Source organism: Lentinula edodes, assembly GCF_021015755.1.
Source record: "Lentinula edodes strain Le(Bin) 0899 ss11 chromosome Unknown C8R40scaffold_89, whole genome shotgun sequence".
Lineage (NCBI taxonomy): Eukaryota > Fungi > Basidiomycota > Agaricomycetes > Agaricales > Omphalotaceae > Lentinula > Lentinula edodes.
Window position 1 is genome coordinate 1 of NW_025764395.1, and position 19,380 is coordinate 19,380.

Genomic DNA, 19,380 nt, shown 5'->3' on the forward strand with positions numbered 1-19,380 from the left:
TGGGGACTAGGTTGGAGGATGGTCGTCCTCGAGTGTGGGAGGTGGTAACGGAGAAGCAATACGTAGTTCGACGTGAGGGTTAGCTTCGACGTTACCTAGATCGAGGTCCCGAAGCTTACGAAGTAGCTAGGGAGCTCTGGGAGGTTTGGGGAAGAGTAGCTCACCAAGCGGGTAGGCGTTGGGGAGCTTTAGTAATGTTCGAGGGAGCTCGGGGGCTCACTCGGAAGGCTTAGACTTGAAGTAAAAGCGTATATTCGATCGTACAGACGATCAGAGAGACAATAGACAGAAGTAGAGAGAAACAGAGGTAGAGAAACAAAGAGTAAAGAGAAATCCGTATGGTTAGCAGGTACAAAGGGACAGGGACTGGACCTATGCAAAAGGGTGTGTGTTCAAAATATACCAAGCTGGGGATCCTTAGGATGTACGAGTACTTATATAGACAGGAGGAAAGGATCAGGGGAACATTGTGTGAAGTGGACATCTAAAGGGGATGATCTAAGATATATGAGAATAGGCTGATGGGTGCGTGGACGAGTTCCCGGGTCTGTCAAGCGGTGGCGGTTGTGGAGGTATCGGGTTCTCGGATACGGTTTGAGGAGGTTTCGAGATGGCGTCTAGGGAGGGAGGGGAGGTTTCCATGAGGCAAGAGGGAGGTTCGGGGTGTTACTGGGGATACGAAGGGAGGAGTACTGCGTTGTGGCTTGGAGCCAGCGCATGACAGAAATGTACCGTCTTCTTTGCTCAATCCATCTTCATTCCCTCCCTTGCTCTTGGCCGACTCTACAACCCAAAAGTCTCAGTATAGGAATTATAATGTTCAGCCAATGTACTAACTTTTTTCCTCTCATGCAGTTCTTCCAGTTTCTTCTGCAAAATGGCCCGCTGACCTTGTAACTCTTGTCGTTTTTGGTGTTTCGTTGCGAGCAGTACACCGTAGTTTGGTTCAGATCTTGTCTGGGTAGGCTTCCAGGTGAGCTTGGAATCCTCCAATCTTTTGATTGAGGCCACGAGCTTTTGGTCTTCATTCCCGATAAGCTTGAGAGCATTACTAATTTTTGAAATTTCTGCGATATATATTCAGTCCTGCACATTGGAATGACATAGATTTACGGACACGAAACAATGTCCTGAGTAGATATATCCTCCATATTCAAAGCCAGAATCTGGGATATGTTTGCTGGGATCAACATTGAAAGAAAAAAGAGTAGGCAGGTTACTAGGTGTATGTCGATGCTTGGTCAGTTTTTCTCGGTGCAATGTTAAATAATATTTCACATTTATGTCCTGATTTAGGACCAGACCTCCGATCTCTTCTGAGTTCCTTGCGGCCGCTTTCCGGACTCATTGCTCATAGCTTAGATCAGATTATTTGAACCGTCCTTCTTTCTTGTGATCCCGCTTTTCAGCTACATGACCGAGTCCTACTAAAGACCAAACATCGCAAAAACGAGTACAAACGGAAGGGAGAAAAGCGTGCCGCTAAATTTTTCCCTCGCTATGACAGACCGTACACCATTACTGATGTCCATCCACAGTTTTCAGCTTACACGTTGGATTTGCCTCCCTCACTCAACATCTTCCCCACCTTCCATGCGGACGAACTCAAGCTCTACACTGACAATGACCCCGACCTCTTCCCGAACCGCAAATTCCCCAAACCCGGACCCATCGTCACTGCTGACGGTCTATTAGAACTCCAGGTCGACAGAATCCTCGACGAACGTAAAGTGGGCCGCGGTCGTCGTTACCTCGTCCGTTGGAAAGGATACGGACCTGAATTCGACTCCTGGGAACCAGGCCGTTCGCTGCAAGAATGCGAAGCTCTCGACATATGGGAAGGACTGGTGGATGGCTAGTGTCAAGTCCATGCCGTGGGCCTCCATTCCGCCGCTCGGTAGTCCGAAGATCTGCTCTTATTGTAATCTCTTCCTATTGTTCTTTCTCGCTACACATATCCTTTCGTTCTAGTCTCTCATTATTGTCTTTTACTCTTTCGTTCTAGTCTCTCCTTATTGTCTTTTACTCTACCCTGCAGGTACTACTCGTATAGCTCCTAGTAGTTAGTCTGGCGCTCCGCACCGATGCGCCGTTCCGTAGATATAAATACTACCTGTACGCTACTGTAGTTCCTCAGTTTAATTATCAACTTAGATCTCCCTTCTCAACTTGACTCTTCTCTAAGTCTTCAGGCTCAATGCCTTGGAGTACTCCCCATTATAACCTTAGGACTTAGACGTCCTCTGGTTCACTCCTCGTCACCGGCGATACCGCCGCTCCGACCTGGCTGCTACTTAGCTTCTCTCTCTCTACTCTTGCTCTCCGGGGACTAACGGCGTAACGGCGGTGTTGTTAATAACTTCACTACTGTCCCACTCGTCTTCCGCACTTAGACACCTTGTGGCTCTGGCACGGTTACATGGTGTACATGATCTTAACAGCTAGGCCTGGTCTATTTCACCTTCTCACTCTTACGCGCGGCGTCCAAGGGACAAGGCACTGGTTTCTACTTATTCTACCTACACAAAATTTTCTGGTTGGGTGGTTTCTTGTCTCTATGCCTCCCGCTCCACTTCTTCCATGAGCGGGGAGAGTGGAAGCACAACCACGTGCTTCCTACCGTTACCACTACCATGCACGTCCTACGTCATGGGTCTCATCTAGAGTATATATAGTGATACTATACATCCTCAGTACTCACTCTGGTACCACCACCATCATCAATTACTCGTATCCTCCTCATCTTCTCAATCCAAGATCTTCGCCTGTTTACTCGTCGGTCTTAGTGAGTCCTCCTCTTAGTGTTGCTTGCCAGTGTACCTGGCAGGAGAGCTTCGCATTCTTGCAGCGAACGGCCTGGTTCCCAGGAGTCGAATTCAGGTCCGTATCCTTTCCAACGGACGAGGTAACGACGACCGCGGCCCACTTTACGTTCGTCGAGGATTCTGTCGACCTGGAGTTCTAATAGACCGTCAGCAGTGACGATGGGTCCGGGTTTGGGGAATTTGCGGTTCGGGAAGAGGTCGGGGTCATTGTCAGTGTAGAGCTTGAGTTCGTCCGCATGGAAGGTGGGGAAGATGTTGAGTGAGGGAGGCAAATCCAACGTGTAAGCTGAAAACTGTGGATGGACATCAGTAATGGTGTACGGTCCGTCATAGCGAGGGAAAAATTTAGCGGCACGCTTTTCTCCCTTCCGTTTGTACTCGTTTTTGCGATGTTTGGTCTCTAGTAGGACTCGGTCATGTAGCTGAAAAGCGGGATCAGCAGATGGGACGTTCTTCTAAAGTCTCCTCTCGGGACTCTCAAGGTCAGGAACTCACAAAACATCAGGTGTACTATCGAAAGTATGTGCGTCTCTCAAATACAAGTGCATGACCTCATATCTCTAGGAATGCTGATAAACGCAAACGGGAGGCAAGGGAGTGGTACCAAAAACACCGCAGCGCTACTGACAGCGTCGCATCTAATAGGTACTTCCTTGTGTTCTGGGGTTTTTGCTGATCCTAATTTGGTTGCTCGCAGCACCTCTGCACAGCCTACTCAGGCAGCAATGTCAAATACACCAAAAGTTGGCGACGGTCAACACAGTAGACCTGAGGATCAGACTCTTGACAGGTATTACTTTCCTCAGTCTATCCGTACAGGAAATTGAAAAGTTCCAGTTCTACCATGCTGACACCTGGTCAAGGTCTATCACAGGATGGTAACATTACTCCTCATACATCCGATGTTCATGAAAGAGCAAGAGTACAGTAGGAGCTATTTCTATTATTGATGGCATAATTAACGTTACTCCACTCCTTAGCTTTCTGCAAATCCCACAAGACGCATCGAAGTACAAGATTGTATACGCAGGATGCTTGCTCAGACGCACTCCCCTGAATACACTCATTTGTATGAAGAGTTTGCAACTATATGGGAGCATTATCATACTTGGGTGCATAAGTATGGGGGACTTCGTTTCTGGCATAAATTAGATTCAGAGAATCCGCAGGGGCAACAACAGTACGATATGCACTTGGCAGCAGGGGAGAAAATGGCGAATGACCTGACTTACTTCTTTCTCCCACAACTTCCTGAGAAGCAAAGCCATTTTCAGCTCATGTATACTGAAGCTTGTATAATGCTCAAGCATATCGGTGAAAGAGTGACTCGCATGTCCCTCCGGCCAAAGTAGCTACCTTGGTTTATGGGTTTACATTACAGTATATACTCCATTGACTCTCCAATGACAACTGTTGTGATTTTTAGACTTTGGGTGACCTCTTGGCTCCTGTTGGGTGATTTTGTATGGGAGACATTGGCGACCTGTCGTTGGCGACCCATTGGCGACCCATTGGCGACCCATTGGCGACCCATTGGCGACCCATTGGGGACCCGTTGGTGACCCATTGGCGATGTTACTCTTCTTCTTTAGACAGTAGACCACCTTGCTGAACTGTACTTGACCTGTTTGTCTCTTTAATAGGAATGTGTGATTATTTAGCCTTCAGTTAGTATACAAAATGGTCACCAAAGATCACCTGCAACCTACTCAGATGCACAAGGGCCGCGATTTTGCAACCAACCCATAACACCAAAGATTTCTGACATACTTTCCATTTTTACCAAGTCTGCAACATGTTTAATTCTTTACTCACTCTATAGAGTAGGCCTTACACTATTGTAATAGTTTCGAGCTGGTGATTGGATTATCATCCTCAATTGTAGGAGTTGTGGCACTCATTCCCAATGCAGGAGCAGGGGATTTCTCATTTGGCCTGTAGATTTTTTATGAGCGTGCATGTATGCGTACCCTATGATATCACATTCCTAAGTCCTTATATGTAGGCACTTTTTTATTGATGGAAGTGCCTCTGAAGTAACACAAACCAGCAGAAGGCAGAGTCTCACTGGGTGGCAAAATAACAGCCTACATATATGCCATCCTGGCGAGACTGAAAACAACATCTAAGTAATCATTTCTTACTCTCAAACTTACCTATACAGCTGATGGAGCAACGCATATCTAAACTCACCACTGAACAGCTGCCATCTTGGAACCATCAACCGTCAACATTCATTCCATCCACAGCTTAACCAGGTATGCCATTCCTTGGCAATTCTTTGATGCTCCCCCCTTCCCCTCCCAAAACAAGTACATTATACATTTAATTTACTGCTTTTACAGCTGAAATGAAGCCTATTATTCCAACCTCCTGCCCCCTAACAAATGGTGTCTGAACCAATCAAGCCCAAGCATTCTCCTTGGTCCAAACTCAAGCCCAAGCATTCCCCTTGGCTCAATCTTGATCCAGATACGTAGCCTTAGCCAAGTTACAGATCCCCATTGCCCATTGCCCATTTTATAAATTTGTCCAGTCTTCATTATCCTTTGACGATTGCCGTTCCTCTAGGCTCTGATTCAGCATCCTTTGATTCTAAATGCACTTTATCCTCTCCTGCCGCTAATGTGAGCCCTCTTAGTTGCCCCTGGGCCCCCCGAGCCCACACCTCTCACCCTTGGAGGCACCCCCCATCTGAACTCTCAGACCGCAATTGACCGCGATTGCAACATAATCTCAGATTAGATTAGATAATCTCTGGAACCACAATCTTCAGTTGAAAATAATGTCATCGCCCTGATTTGGCTTATCTTGACTCATTTTGGTTTATCAATTCAATCTGTCATCACACTGGAGTTGGTGATGTCTTTATTTCTTCCCCTCATATCGCTCAGAAGTTGACCTTGTGTTGTGACAAAACATTACAAAAGGTATATATTACTAGATTAATTTGGTGATTCAATGTTCACAGTGCGAACTTTCCCAAGCAGCTTTTTCGGATTCCAATTCATTAATCCGATTTTGAGCTAGCAACAACCTGTCTGTAAGTTCAGCAGCCTCCTGGCGATGAGATGTGAGAAGGGAGGTGAAAAGACAATCGGCACTACCATGGAGTTCATCCAGAACAGATGGTCCTTCCAGTCTCAAACGTTGCGATGCAAAGTGTAGAAATGGAATTCTGGCATTTGGGTGCTGGCCTGCAATATATACCCAACAGTTGCTCTCTGATGCCATACGTTCACACTAGTACCCAAATTTATCATTTTTAATCCAGCAATAACCTTGATATGAATGACTTACCGCGGCAATGATATCTGCCATGAGACGACAAAAGCGTTGACCTTGCTCATCAGTTGTTCGGCGTGGTGGTGGCAGGCTCCGTGGTCGCACAAGTTCTACAGATTTATTGAGTCAAAATAATGAAATTAACATCGGAAAATGCCTTGCCAAGAGGAAACTGGCCGTGACCTGCACCCTGCACCCAACCGTGAGTAACATTGTTCTTGGTTATGCGCACTCGAGATTTGTGAGACAGCGGCGAACTCGCCCCTGGCGATGACATGGGTGTAACACTGCTGCTGCGGAGAGCAGAACTGGCAGGGTGATTAAGCACAGTATCGGATTGAAGAGTACTGCGACTAGCAGATCGAAGAACAGGATCCAGCGGAAAGTCAACTTCCTATCAATCAATCAATTCATCGATCACAAAAATTAAAATTTAAACATTCAACCTACACCGAATGGAGCCAGATAAGGATTGGAATGTGACGTGGGCAGTGTAAGAGGAGCTAACGGAGGAGACACCGGGTGCACAGAAGTTGGTTGAGGAAGTCCAAAAATATGATCCGGCTTGTATGGGTTAATAGATGAGAAAGGAATAAATAATGTCTTTAGAAGTGGGAGACCTACCTCAGTAGGGCAGTTATGAGCTGGCGTATGTGGAGATGCTGGCAAAAGAAATCCAAGAATGTTGTCGGAGTGAGTCTAGTAAACAGTGAAAGGCAAGTTGGTGAAATATATAAATAACATACCATAGGAGAATGGCCAACTGGCGGGTTGTTACCAGTAACATCTTGATTGCAGCTGGGGTTCTGCAAGGACTCAATAAAGCTTGGATGGTGAAAGTATAAAGCACGTACTGCTTTGCGCCAAAGAGCACTATGCTTGCACTCTATGGAAGCCTTCAGCGGACGGCCTGGACATATTTTGCAGTAGCGAGGACCTCCTTTGGGCTTCTGAGGAGGAATAGTGATGTCTTTTGCAGTGGTGCCGCCTTTGCTTTTTCGTGGTGAGTGCCGTTTTTTTTTTCCTGAGTCATGTGTCATGGTCAAAGGAGAAAGACGATTGGGCCTGGTTATGTCAGCATTTTCTGAAGATCTGGAAGAGCTCGAGCAGCACTCACATCCCGCCAATTTCCGCCCTAGTTCTAATTTCATGCCCATTTCAAATGAACCCCTGCGTCCTTTACGTCGGAACGCGGACCCGACAGTAAAAGGGAGTGCATATCCCTTCCGTATTGCTCATACTGATGCTGGACTAAGCACAAGTCCAGTAAAGAGAGGAAAGACACGCCGAAGTAAGACCACGCTGAATGGGCGCCAAGGACGAACCACGCTGAATGGCTGCCAGGGACAAAATTCAACCAGAGAAGACTTGCAACCACAGACTGAGGTACCTATAGCTGGTCAAGAATCAGGTCAAGTGGGAATAGAGACTACCAGATATGATCCTGATATTCCAATGTTCGATCCTCCGGAAATCGATCTGGGAGAATGGGATGGTTTTGTGGACACAGACAATCCAGTTGCAAATGATGATGTGGACGAAGAGTACTGCAATGCCGTTGAGTGGAATGTTGTGGGCTTCTTGCCAATAGGTGGAAGTTTGTACATAGTGCAGGGATGGTCAGCGAAAAAAAAAGAAGGAACTGTAAGCATTCAGAAGTCTTATTTTTGCACAATGTACTAAGCTTCTAAAAGCGACACTGGTTCCATTTCGAAGCAGCTCGGCGAGGACAGGAGATAATTGCTGTCTGTATGTGTGGCCAGGGCGATTTCAGCTGTATCCACCAAAGATATTTTCGTAAATGTATCTCACCAAATCAGGAAGGCGAGGAAAATGTGCCAGGTATGTGATTCTGTATACAGCTGGGACACCAGATATAATGAGCATTGAGCAGAACGACTGGCCAGGATAGTTCTTTTTCACCGGGAGTCTGTGAGCAGCGGACAAGTCATACATCGTTTCTCCGTTTCGAAAAATGGAGGCACCACAAGTTTACATGGTCGAGCGATTGTAATTCATGAAGGTCGTGATGATGGTGATGGTCTTTGGCGGTGTTTGAGGGATAGCACACAGTGCATCCATATTGCAGCTGCCAGACGCTACCTGAAGAACGGAATACAGGAGATTGAAAGCGATGAAGAATTAGAGGATATGATGGAAGAGATTGAGGGCATAAACCTAAGTAAGTAATTGGCGTCAAACTAAATACTAGAAATCTCACTATCCCATAGCAGATCAGGCTTCGAGAAAGCAAGATTGCGCTATATCATTTCAGCTTGTATTGCCACCAAAATGGTGCGAGCTTAAGACGGATCAGCTCTTATACCCCCGTCCTCCACCACTCCGACAGGTTCCAGAGACTCTGGGTATGGACAGAGAAGGTGCCTGTGCTTGTCGAGATGGGAGCCGAAGACTGTACGATAAAAACCTTCCAACATTCCTACGGAAGTGTACAGTGTACACACTAAGTAGAGCGGCACATACCAGTATTGAGCTTCAGAGGTGTACATCCTGCAAAAGGCAGTACGTTGGGCCTGAAACACGACATCTCGGATTATTTAATCTCAACAACTCTCTGCTTTTCACTCATGAGCTACTGGACGAGTACACAAGTGCATTCACCTCCTCGGAGACGCCATTCAATGCCTGGGTGCAACAAGTCAGTAGAAGATATCAAGCTGAGGATAACTCCATACCTTTTGTGGGCGTTGATACCTTCCGTGCTGCTTGGTTCGCATATGCTCGATTGATAAACTTTGAAGGAGATAAGCAGTGCCAGCGTTGCGGAGAAGAACCTGAGAATGTCGTATGGGATGGGGTGACTCTTGCCTACGCCAGGAAACAGCTTAGGGCCGGACTTAGACCCCCTACAACAGTGGACAGTGATTCACCTGTCCGTCCACGTACTGTTGCGAAGCGAAAGGAGTGGCTAGAGGACAGTGTTGCTCGTAAACGATTACACCACTGGATTGCCAAAGGTGGTATGAGCTGGGGTAATGATGAGAAGGAACGAGGGCCTGCAGAGGAGAGACAGAGGGAATATCCTGGCATTGTGGAATCTCTGCAGTGCGTGAACAAGCACTTGGCGTTTCTCTTTGAAGAGTATTTAGGAAACAAAGCAATGGAGAGAAATGGAAAGTGGAAACCTCAGAGAGAATACAAAGCTTTTTTTGAGATGGTACGTTCTTTCAAAAGTATAAGAATAGCGGAGCTCACTCTAACCACAATTACAGATTAGCGCAGAGGAATCTGCACTGCAGACTGTGAATGTAACATCACTGAAGGCACTACATGCATTCACAGAGTGTCCGGATAATGACACGATATCAGCATTGCGTTGCATCCCAAGCGTATTCCACATCATCAACAAGAAGCAGGGAAGGTCTGGAAATTCCTGGATTTCGATTATCGGGACCTGTAGATGGATGTATGAGCGTGGATACGAGGTGTTAAAGAGAGTGTTGAATGGTGTAACCAGTCCTATACCGCTACTAGAAACAGCAACAGGAGGTGGTGAAAGTTGGGAAGAGGTACGCACATTATGATGTATCACTCGCCTGAACACTCAATGGAGTATAGTCAGGGTGTTGTTATGGGATGTCCCAAATCCGCAGATGGCCCAAGTACCCAGGGATCCAGAAGGATGGCCAGGCAGATGCAAATGCGGAACGCGGCGGTGCTTGCTCTAAGTATTATGACACATATGGGAAAAAACGGCTGACAGGAGGAATCATGGTGTGCTGGTGTACGCACAGCATAGCCTACGGATTCCATTGTATCCCCGAAAGCGAGGGAAGGAATGATGTGTTTTCTGCGATGATCACCAGGTGGAAGCAAGCACCAAAACGTGTAATATATGACTTCGCCTGTGCACTCGGCCCATACTGTATGACCCGAGAACCTGAGTTCTTCGCGGACACAAAATTCACAATTGATGGGTTTCATGCATACAGGCATTCGCGGTGTTCAACATCCTCTTTTCTGAAAAGCTATATGGAGGTTGATTCCACTCTAGCTAGGATCAACTCCAGTGCTGCAGAATGTGGTAATAGTGGACTAGGAAGAATTTGGAAATCGGTCAGCTACATGGCGCAAGTAAATGCAATTATTTACACTCGGGTTTTCTTGTCAGTTTGGAACTGACTGAAGATTCGAAAGATGAAGGACAGCGAGCAGTTGTAAGGAGAAAGAGGTAGAGGAATTTAGATATGAGAGTAGATGACAATAAATCGTTTATGACAACCACAAACTGATGGTCTGGTGATCTGGCTAAATCTGTCTAAATATGGTAAATCTCCGGTAACTCCGGCATCTCTGCTACTCGTTAAAGAAATCTTGTAAAGTGCGTGAACATGGAGGTATATGGCTGAAGAGAGAAAATTTCTCTGCATGAAAATGTACACAGGTTTGCCGCTGGAGAGAAGTAGAAAAATAGTATTTAACATCGTCTGCATGATATTGTGCCCAGTCTTCATCATTCTTTTCATCGAGCCAGTAATTGAAGTGAATGTCACGAAGGGAATGCTTTTCACCAAGGAACCTACTAAGAGCTTTCTGTCATAAAGTACGCAGCCCCTATCATTTTCCTTTTCTCACCGTCTCGACGCCTTTACTTGTACGATACATCATCCCATCACTGTCAAACCCCCATCGATTACTGATCCATCGATTACTGATCCACCTGACCCATCTTCTCCTTCTATCGGCTTCCGCCACCTTCCTTGTTCCTAAACTGTACAGTATTACATCGTTGTTTCTCGCAGACCGGATTATGTATATATAGCCAACCCTCCACAGCCTGATCCCTTATCTTGACCTCTCTGTCATTATCTGGGACCAGGTATGTGCTTACTTATTATTACCTATGACTACGATACTCAATATATCTCTGTCATTATCTGGGACCAGCCTGCCGCCGTTCTGCTTAGTCGCTCCGCCTTGTTGCCTTGTCCAGTTGCTCCGCCTCACCGTTCTGCTTAGTCGCTCCGCTTTCCCGCTCCGTTAGTCACTCCGCCTCTGCCGCTTCGTGACATTAGGTCAAGATCCATTACTGCACTGACAGCCTACCGATAAGGTTGTCCTTGCAGGGTCTATAGACACCACGTCTTCCCCAGTTCCGCCCGACTCTGAAACACCTGTTGCCAGTATAGACTGCTCCGCACTCCCGCACGCACTTGACCCCAGAGACCAAGCTCACGCCCATAACAACGACGATACTTGGCGTGATTGCCAGTCTCAACCTTGCCCCAACGCCCTTTCGAACTCAATCCGAGAGCCACTCACTGTGAGCAATATAACCTTCCTGCCGATTCCCCAGCCCCGATTGCCTACTCCCATCATGTCGACTCCTATCCCGCCTGCCCCAAACACCTCTGCGGAGGATCTCATGGCTCAGCTCATCAGACAAGTAGCTAACCTTGCTACAGCTATGGAGGAACGCTCATCCTCTAAGTCAAGCATGAACAAACCCGAGGTTTTCAAGGGTAAAGATGGCGCTGAAGCCCGTCGCTTCATGGCTCAGTTCCAGAATTGGGCGTCAGAACAACCGGATCTCGCCAAAAGCCAAGTAAAACTCATCAAGTCCGCCTTGGGCTTCTTCACAGAAAGTGCCGGAGATTGGGCAACTCCCCATCTGCTACATTTCAATGCGGAAAATCCCCCTTTCGGAGGAAATTGGGAGGCGTTTCTGAAGGAATTTAGCCAACGGTTTGAACCAATGGACCCAGGTATGGAAGCCCGTAGCGAGATCAAGAATCTCAGGCAAAGTAAAGGACAGACAGTTGCGGAATTCGCTCAGAAGTTCAAGGATATCGGAGATCGGACTGAAATGTCTGATATTGACTTGCGGGAACGTTTCTTCACTGCATTACTCCCAGAGATCCGACAACACCTCATCACCGTAAACATTGCCCAAGGAATTGCTCCGACTCTGAAGGAGGCAATCAAACGGGCCATATCGGTGGATGTCTACCTGCACGATCCCACCATGACTGGCCGGAACTCTGGATACCCTCCCACGCATACCGCTCATACTACCCCTGCTGACCCCCACGCTATGGACATTGATGCAACCCACACCAGTAATGGGAATACTAGGGAAGCATTCCTAGCTCGCATGCGAGGACGATGCTTCGGCTGCGGTGCCCAAGGTCATGTCAAGCAAAACTGCCCACACCGAGAAACCACCTGCCGCTACTGTGGACGTCGAGGACATCTGGAAGCAGTCTGCCAAGACAAATTCATGGGACTCGGACGAGACCGAGGCCGACGCCAGCAACCTCGACGCCAACAGATATCCGCTACGGGACCCGCGCCATTCTCCCTATTCCCAAACGAATCCGTCCAAATCGCGTCCTCGACCCCAACATCTGCTCCTGCACCCGTAACTGCTACTCCGAGCCCCCCTAACCAGGACTTTTCCAATCAGATTGGTCAAATAAGGGAATTACTTGATCGTGCTAACGCTATGTCCTCCTCGTCCTCTGGCTTTCAACAGGGTTTTTAAAGAGGGTACCCGCTTCGGCTGCACCGAGAGTACCCCGTAATCAGTTTGTTATGTTCGCTACTTCCTCGTATGACTCGCACCCATCATGTACAATATCGTCGATCCGGGAATTAAACTCTACTTCCCCACATTTCCGAATTCATGCGAGACTAAGAGGAAGGAATCACAGTATAACAACTGCAGCCATGGTAGACTGTGGAGCTACCGCCCTGTTTTTAAACCAAGACTTTGTCACCCGGAACCATGTAAGATGTGCACCCCTCCATAAACCAATCGACGTTTTTAATATCGATGGAACACCTAACCGAGCTGGACGGATAACCCATTTTGCACGTCTAGCACTCACAGTGGATAATCAAGAGCGATGGATGGACTTTCTGATCACCAACCTAGGAGGTGAAGACATCATCCTTGGACTCCCCTGGCTACGGAAGGTAAATCCGGAGATTGATTGGGAGAAAGGACGACTTTCAGTAAAGCCTCCTCGAGTAACGATAGAAGAAGTCCCAGACGAGGAGATCTTGTACTCTCATCTAGCCGCCACTCACACAGAAACCCCGATCCTCGAACTCCCGGAACTGGAACCTCCCGCAGAAAACCCCCACATTGAGGTGCCACTAGAAGCGACCCTTGAACCGAGTGAATCAGCAGCGGTGGAAGAACCACCAATACACCGAATTCGAGCCAATCATAAAACTCGCCGGGCATGGGTAAAAGCAGGAATTCTAGAGGAACAGACGGAGGAAGTCTGGTGCGCCGCAGGATTCACTTACTCCCAGCAGCTAGCAGAGGAAGCCAACCGAGACAAACCCGTTAAAACCTTCGAAGAAATGGTCCCTGAGCAGTATCGTGATTTCAAGAAGGTTTTCTCAGAATCCGCCTCCGAACGATTACCTGCCCACCAACCTTGGGACCATGCGATTGATCTCGTACCTGGAGCACCGGCAACCATGCGTACCAAGATTTATCCCATGTCCCTAAACGAGCAGGAGGAGTTGGATCGCTTCCTAGAAGAAAACCTACGGAAAGGCTATATCGTTCCCTCAAAATCACCAATCTCATCACCGGTCTTCTTCGTAAAGAAGAAGGATGGGAAGCTCCGTTTCGTACAAGACTACCGGAAACTGAACGAGTACACTGTGAAGAACCGATACCCTCTCCCATTAGTTGCTGACATCATTAGCCGACTTCAGGGAGCCAAATACTTCACGAAGTTTGATGTCCGCTGGGGTTACAATAACATACGGATTAAGAAGGGGCATGAATGGAAAGGCGCGTTCGCAACAACCCGAGGCTTGTTTGAGCCTAAGGTCATGTTCTTTGGTCTCACAAATTCCCCTGCCACGTTCCAAGCACTTATGAATGCTATATTTGCTGATCTCATTGCAGCCGGCAAGGTGGCAGTCTACCTAGATGACATCCTTATCTTCAGTAACGATCTCGAGGAACACCGACGAATGGTACGGGAAGTATTAACCCGGTTAGAAAAGCACGACCTCTACCTACGACCAGAAAAATGCGAATTTGAACAACAACAGATTGAATACCTCGGACTCATCATCTCAGAAGGGGAGGTGAGAATGGATCCGGTAAAAGTAGCGGCTGTTCGCGACTGGCCAGTCCCTACTAATCTTCGGGAACTACGAGGGTTCTTGGGATTTGCAAACTTCTACCGACGCTTTATCCGGAATTTTGCCAAAATAGCACGACCTCTGAACGACCTGACGAAGAAAGACACCAGCTTTACCTGGACCGACACTCGACAGAAAGCATTTGATACCCTTCGAGAAGCCTTCATCTCCGCACCGATCCTTGCTCTATGGACACCAGACAGGCCTACTCGAATCGAGGTAGACGCATCAGGCTTTGCCACGGGAGGCGCCCTTATGCAGAAGCAAGACGATGGCCAATGGCATCCGGTAGCCTTCAGATCGGCATCCATGCAGCCAGCGGAACGGAACTACGAAATCTACGATCGAGAAATGCTTGCTATCATTGAAGCACTGAAGGATTGGAGGAACTTTCTAGAAGGACTCCCTCAACCATTCGACATCATTACGGACCATTCGAACCTTGAATTCTGGCGCACTGCACAAGATCTCACCCGCCGACAAGCCCGATGGGCCCTCTATCTGTCACGGTTTGACTTTCATATGATCCACCGCCCTGGCAGAGTAAACACCCAAGCTGATGCTCTCTCCCGCATGGCAGTTCATCATGTATCGGACAGCGATGACAACCGACAACAGACAGTCCTTAAACCTGGCCACTTCGTAAAAATTGCAGCTTCGATCCTACAGAACCCCTTAGAGGATCGTATCCGGAAAGCCTCAGAACGGGAGGCACAGGTATTGGAGGGTCTCAAAACAGTCAAAGAGCACGGACTACAGCGCTTGGCCAATGGGATAGCCGAATGGGAAGAAGACAATGGGTTGGTCTACTACCGAGGTCGAGTATACGTACCAGCAAACGACGACCTACGCACTGAGGTACTCCGTCAATGCCACGACCATCCAACTGCAGGACACCCCGGACTACACGGGACGCTTGACTTGGTCAGTACCCATTTCTGGTGGCCTACGTTGCGCTCTTTTGTGGAAAAATATGTTGAGGGATGCGAGGTTTGTGCCCGTAAGAAGATCCAGCGACACCCACGGGCCGTAACTCAACCATTAGATGTACCATCCGGTCTATGGGAAGAGGTAGGGGTTGACCTGATAACACAGCTACCTAACTCCCAAGGCTACGATGCTGTCTTGGTTTGCACAGACCTGTATGGAAAACAAATTCACGCCATTCCTTGCACCAGCTCCATCACAGCCGAAGGCGTTGCCGATATTTACTACCGAGAGATCTTCCGTCTCCATGGTCTTCCTCTTCACTTTAAATCCGACCGCGGACCCCAGTTTGCAGCTAAACTCATGCGATCCCTTCTCGCTAGGCTAGGAATTAAATCAGATCTAACCTCCGGATACCGTCCTCAGTCTAATGGCCAAACCGAACGAGCGAATCAGGAAGTAGAGAAATACATCCGCCTCTATGTAGGACGACGACAAGATGACTGGGCAGAGCACCTTCCCATGGCGGAGTTTGTGATTAACTCACGGACTCATTCTGCGCTAGGCATGTCCCCGTTCGAGCTAACCTACGGCTATCTTCCCCTGTTCAATATCCCAGTGGGCCAACGCAGTGGTATTCCAGCTGTGGATGACCGTATACGGATTCTCCGAGAAGCGCGACAAGATGCCGGAGCTGCCTTACACCTAGGAAAGAAACAACAGAAGGAGGGATACGAACGCGGGAAGCGGAAAGCTCATCAATTTAAAGTTGGAGACCTAGTCTGGCTCAGTGCGGAGGACATTAACCTTCAACTTTCCAGTGAAAAGTTAGGAGATCGACAGCTTGGCCCTTATCGCATTCTGGAGAAAATTGGCCCTTTAGACTACCGCCTCGACCTTCCCCTATCCCTAGATCGCCTCCATCCCGTCTTCCATGTCGATAAACTATACCCCTGGAAAGGTAACTCCATTAATGGCGAAATACCAACACCACCAGAGCCGGTATACTTAGAGGATGAAGACGAACCGGAATACGAAGTAGAGGAGATCTTAGACAGCCGGGTTCGATGGAAGAAGTTGGAATATTTGGTTAAGTGGAAAGGTTACGACGCAGGGCACAACTCTTGGGAACCCGCAGCCAACCTCAGTCGAGCACCAAAAATTGTTCGGGCCTTTCATAAAAAACACCCAACAGCGGCAAAGCCTTGACCATCGAGGGCAATGGTCATAAGGAGGGGGGTAATGTCATAAAGTACGCAGCCCCTATCATTTTCCTTTTCTCACCGTCTCGACGCCTTTACTTGTACGATACATCATCCCATCACTGTCAAACCCCCATCGATTACTGATCCATCGATTACTGATCCACCTGACCCATCTTCTCCTTCTATCGGCTTCCGCCACCTTCCTTGTTCCTAAACTGTACAGTATTACATCGTTGTTTCTCGCAGACCGGATTATGTATATATAGCCAACCCTCCACAGCCTGATCCCTTATCTTGACCTCTCTGTCATTATCTGGGACCAGGTATGTGCTTACTTATTATTACCTATGACTACGATACTCAATATATCTCTGTCATTATCTGGGACCAGCCTGCCGCCGTTCTGCTTAGTCGCTCCGCCTTGTTGCCTTGTCCAGTTGCTCCGCCTCACCGTTCTGCTTAGTCGCTCCGCTTTCCCGCTCCGTTAGTCACTCCGCCTCTGCCGCTTCGTGACACTTTCCACTCAAAAACCTCGTGGCTCTCCAGATCATCATCCAGGGTAGTAGGACCATTATAGAAAAGGTCAAGGGAGAGATGGTGGATCTAATTACATTGCATACTTTGCAATGCATTCAGCAGAGCCTGCGAGGCATATACAACTTCTTTGCGCTTGTTATAAAAAGAAACATCACCATGGTACCCGAATTCGTGGAGGCCAGGGATAGGAGGAAATTGTATGATGTCCAGAGAAGTAGGTCGTTCTGAGTGACAAAAGTTTGGCATAGTTAGTTCATTGCAAGATTTGATGATATATGTACCGTACCGTGGGCATTGATGATGAGCTTTTGAAGGTGCACCATACCACTGAGTATGAGGGCAACATCATGGTCTCCCCACCATTTTGTAATCTCAACAATGAAGGTACACAGTTTTTGAACATCGACCCGGCCAGAAATTACAACTCAGGGAATGTGAGGATAAGTGGCCTGCAAAGATCGTGCGTGTGGCAAAAGCAGCTTCTTTACCAACACAGGGGCGCAGCCCGAAGGAAGTGTCACATCAGGGAGAGCTTGTATGCTATCGTGGTGGATCATAGATCCGTGCACAGCAATACCATCAATACACTTTCCCGGGGAAAGCAAAGCAAGCTGGGGTAGCGAGTGAGCAAGTGGATACCAGGGGACGTGAGCCTGGATGATGTTGACCTGTGGAAATGAAAATTCTGGGCGAAGGAACAGAGCAAGTGTGGTGGGGTGAGATATTTCTAGAATCAGGTGGGTGACATGCTGGCAAATAGAGGGAATTGACAGGATATCGCAGATAAATGCATTGTACTGTGCACGGACTCCGACAATGTGGAAGGCGGAGATATGGAGAATTCGGGGGGAAGAAGTGAGATGGCCCAAACGGGCATACGCCTGCCACTGTCGAAGCTGTTGCTTGCTTTGGGTGATGTCGTCTGTGAGCTTCAAGGTGCGGAAAATGATTTTATCTGCAGCAATCTGCGCATTGGGTGAAACCTTCAAGAATTTCTTGACATCCCCAGGCTCACAAAACTCGAGGATAACATCGAAGATATCAACAGGGAGGTCTTGTATCTTGTCCACCTAACTGCAAGGAGATTGAGTAACACTAGGAAGACAATTGAACTCAGAGGTGGCACCTTGTGAGCTGTAGGATAGAAAACGTATTGTTGAAATATCGAGGACAGTGATAGTCGCAAAGAAATTTGTATTTTTGTTAGAGATAATCGATGGTGCACTGGCTGGTGGCCCGCGCGCAGACAAATGAATACAAATAAAAATGCTTGCAGCAACAAAATACAGTCCCCTGTAACCATACATGTTGGTCATTAGCTGTGGTCATATCCTCGACTGAACATTTGTGTTATTGGGATGAATATCCCCCGAACTTGGATATTGTTTGGCTCAAATATGGCTTATCATAGCACTACCCATGAACAAGAATATAGTGCAGGTGAACCGTAGCCCACCTGAGTGTGGATATCACACACCACTTTTGCTTCCATCTTGCTCGCCTGAACAACAGCTCTTGATCTGAATGTGGTTGAGAGATACCATGTTTGCATTCTGGAAGTAGAATAGTGTTGATCAGGGGAACTGTTGTCTCACTATATAAAACTGGGTTTTATCCTTGAGAAAGAATGCGGCTCACCTGGAAAATGGACGTTAGCTGTAGTTTGTGACAGATCCTCAAGTGAAATCACAGTTCATCCAAACCACATTCACATCCTTGCAAGAGAAAATCCAGATGTAGTACTTAAAAACTGCACTTGTATGTTCACAAATGCAGTAGGCAACAACCATATACACATCCTCAAGAGTGATCATGGTTCAGGAGAACCACGACTGAAAAAAAAATTGAAGGTGGTAGCTGACAACCACATATGCATCCCGAGAGAGACTATGGTGAATGATAACCACCAATCCAAACCTGGTAGCCACAAACTACATCCTTGAGATGTTGTAGGTGGGTACCACAATCAGGTTCTCGAGAGACTGCAGTTCAGGTTAACCATAATTCTCCCAAGCCATACACTTCAAAGAAGGTGGTAGGTGATAACCATTATCACATCCTCGAGAGAATATGGATTAGGTGCACCATAAATGGCCCAAACCACCTTGAGAATTGTGGTAGGTGAGAACGACATATGCTTCCATGGAAAAGACTACGGTTCTGGTGAACAATAACTCTCAGTCTGAATGTGGTAGCCACTGACTACGTATGCATCCACTGGGAGAGACTATGGATAGACTACGATAACTGTCAATCTAAATATGGTAGCCACAAACCACTTACGCATTCTTGAGAAATGTGAACACCACAATCACATAATCAAAAAAAAAAGACTACGGTTCAGGTGAACCATGATACTCCACCCAAAAGTGGTAAATCAACAACCATATGCGCATCCACTATGGTTCTGGTGAAAAATAATTCTCGATCTGAATGTGGTAGTCACGACCCACATTTGCTCACTT

The 19,380-nt window shown here is 47.5% G+C and overlaps 4 protein-coding genes across 4 annotated transcripts; 2 read left to right on the top strand and 2 right to left on the bottom strand.

The window, feature by feature from the left end:
* Positions 1 to 5,810: 5,810 nt before the first annotated feature.
* Positions 5,811 to 6,065, bottom strand: C8R40DRAFT_1026982 (uncharacterized protein; the record flags this gene model as incomplete). Its single annotated transcript, XM_046223094.1, has 1 exon — positions 5,811 to 6,065. A coding segment is annotated over one exon (255 nt), but the record flags the coding sequence as incomplete, so codon positions are not given.
* A 1,500-nt stretch (positions 6,066 to 7,565) lies between these two features.
* Positions 7,566 to 9,348, top strand: C8R40DRAFT_1063683 (uncharacterized protein; the record flags this gene model as incomplete). The annotated part of the gene is made up of 4 exons (XM_046225541.1): positions 7,566 to 7,754; positions 7,805 to 7,952; positions 8,005 to 8,292; positions 8,366 to 9,348. 4 exons carry the CDS (start codon positions 7,566 to 7,568, stop codon positions 9,346 to 9,348), a joined length of 1,608 nt encoding a protein of 535 aa, XP_046078868.1.
* Positions 9,349 to 9,707: 359 nt separating this feature from the next.
* C8R40DRAFT_1063694 (uncharacterized protein) lies at positions 9,708 to 10,253 on the top strand (the record flags this gene model as incomplete). Its single annotated transcript, XM_046225542.1, has 1 exon — positions 9,708 to 10,253. One exon carries the CDS (start codon positions 9,708 to 9,710, stop codon positions 10,251 to 10,253), a length of 546 nt encoding a protein of 181 aa, XP_046078869.1.
* A 7,087-nt stretch (positions 10,254 to 17,340) lies between these two features.
* C8R40DRAFT_1178630 (uncharacterized protein) lies at positions 17,341 to 18,467 on the bottom strand (the record flags this gene model as incomplete). The annotated part of the gene is made up of 2 exons (XM_046232897.1): positions 17,341 to 17,985; positions 18,372 to 18,467. 2 exons carry the CDS (start codon positions 18,465 to 18,467, stop codon positions 17,341 to 17,343), a joined length of 741 nt encoding a protein of 246 aa, XP_046078870.1.
* Positions 18,468 to 19,380: the final 913 nt, after the last annotated feature.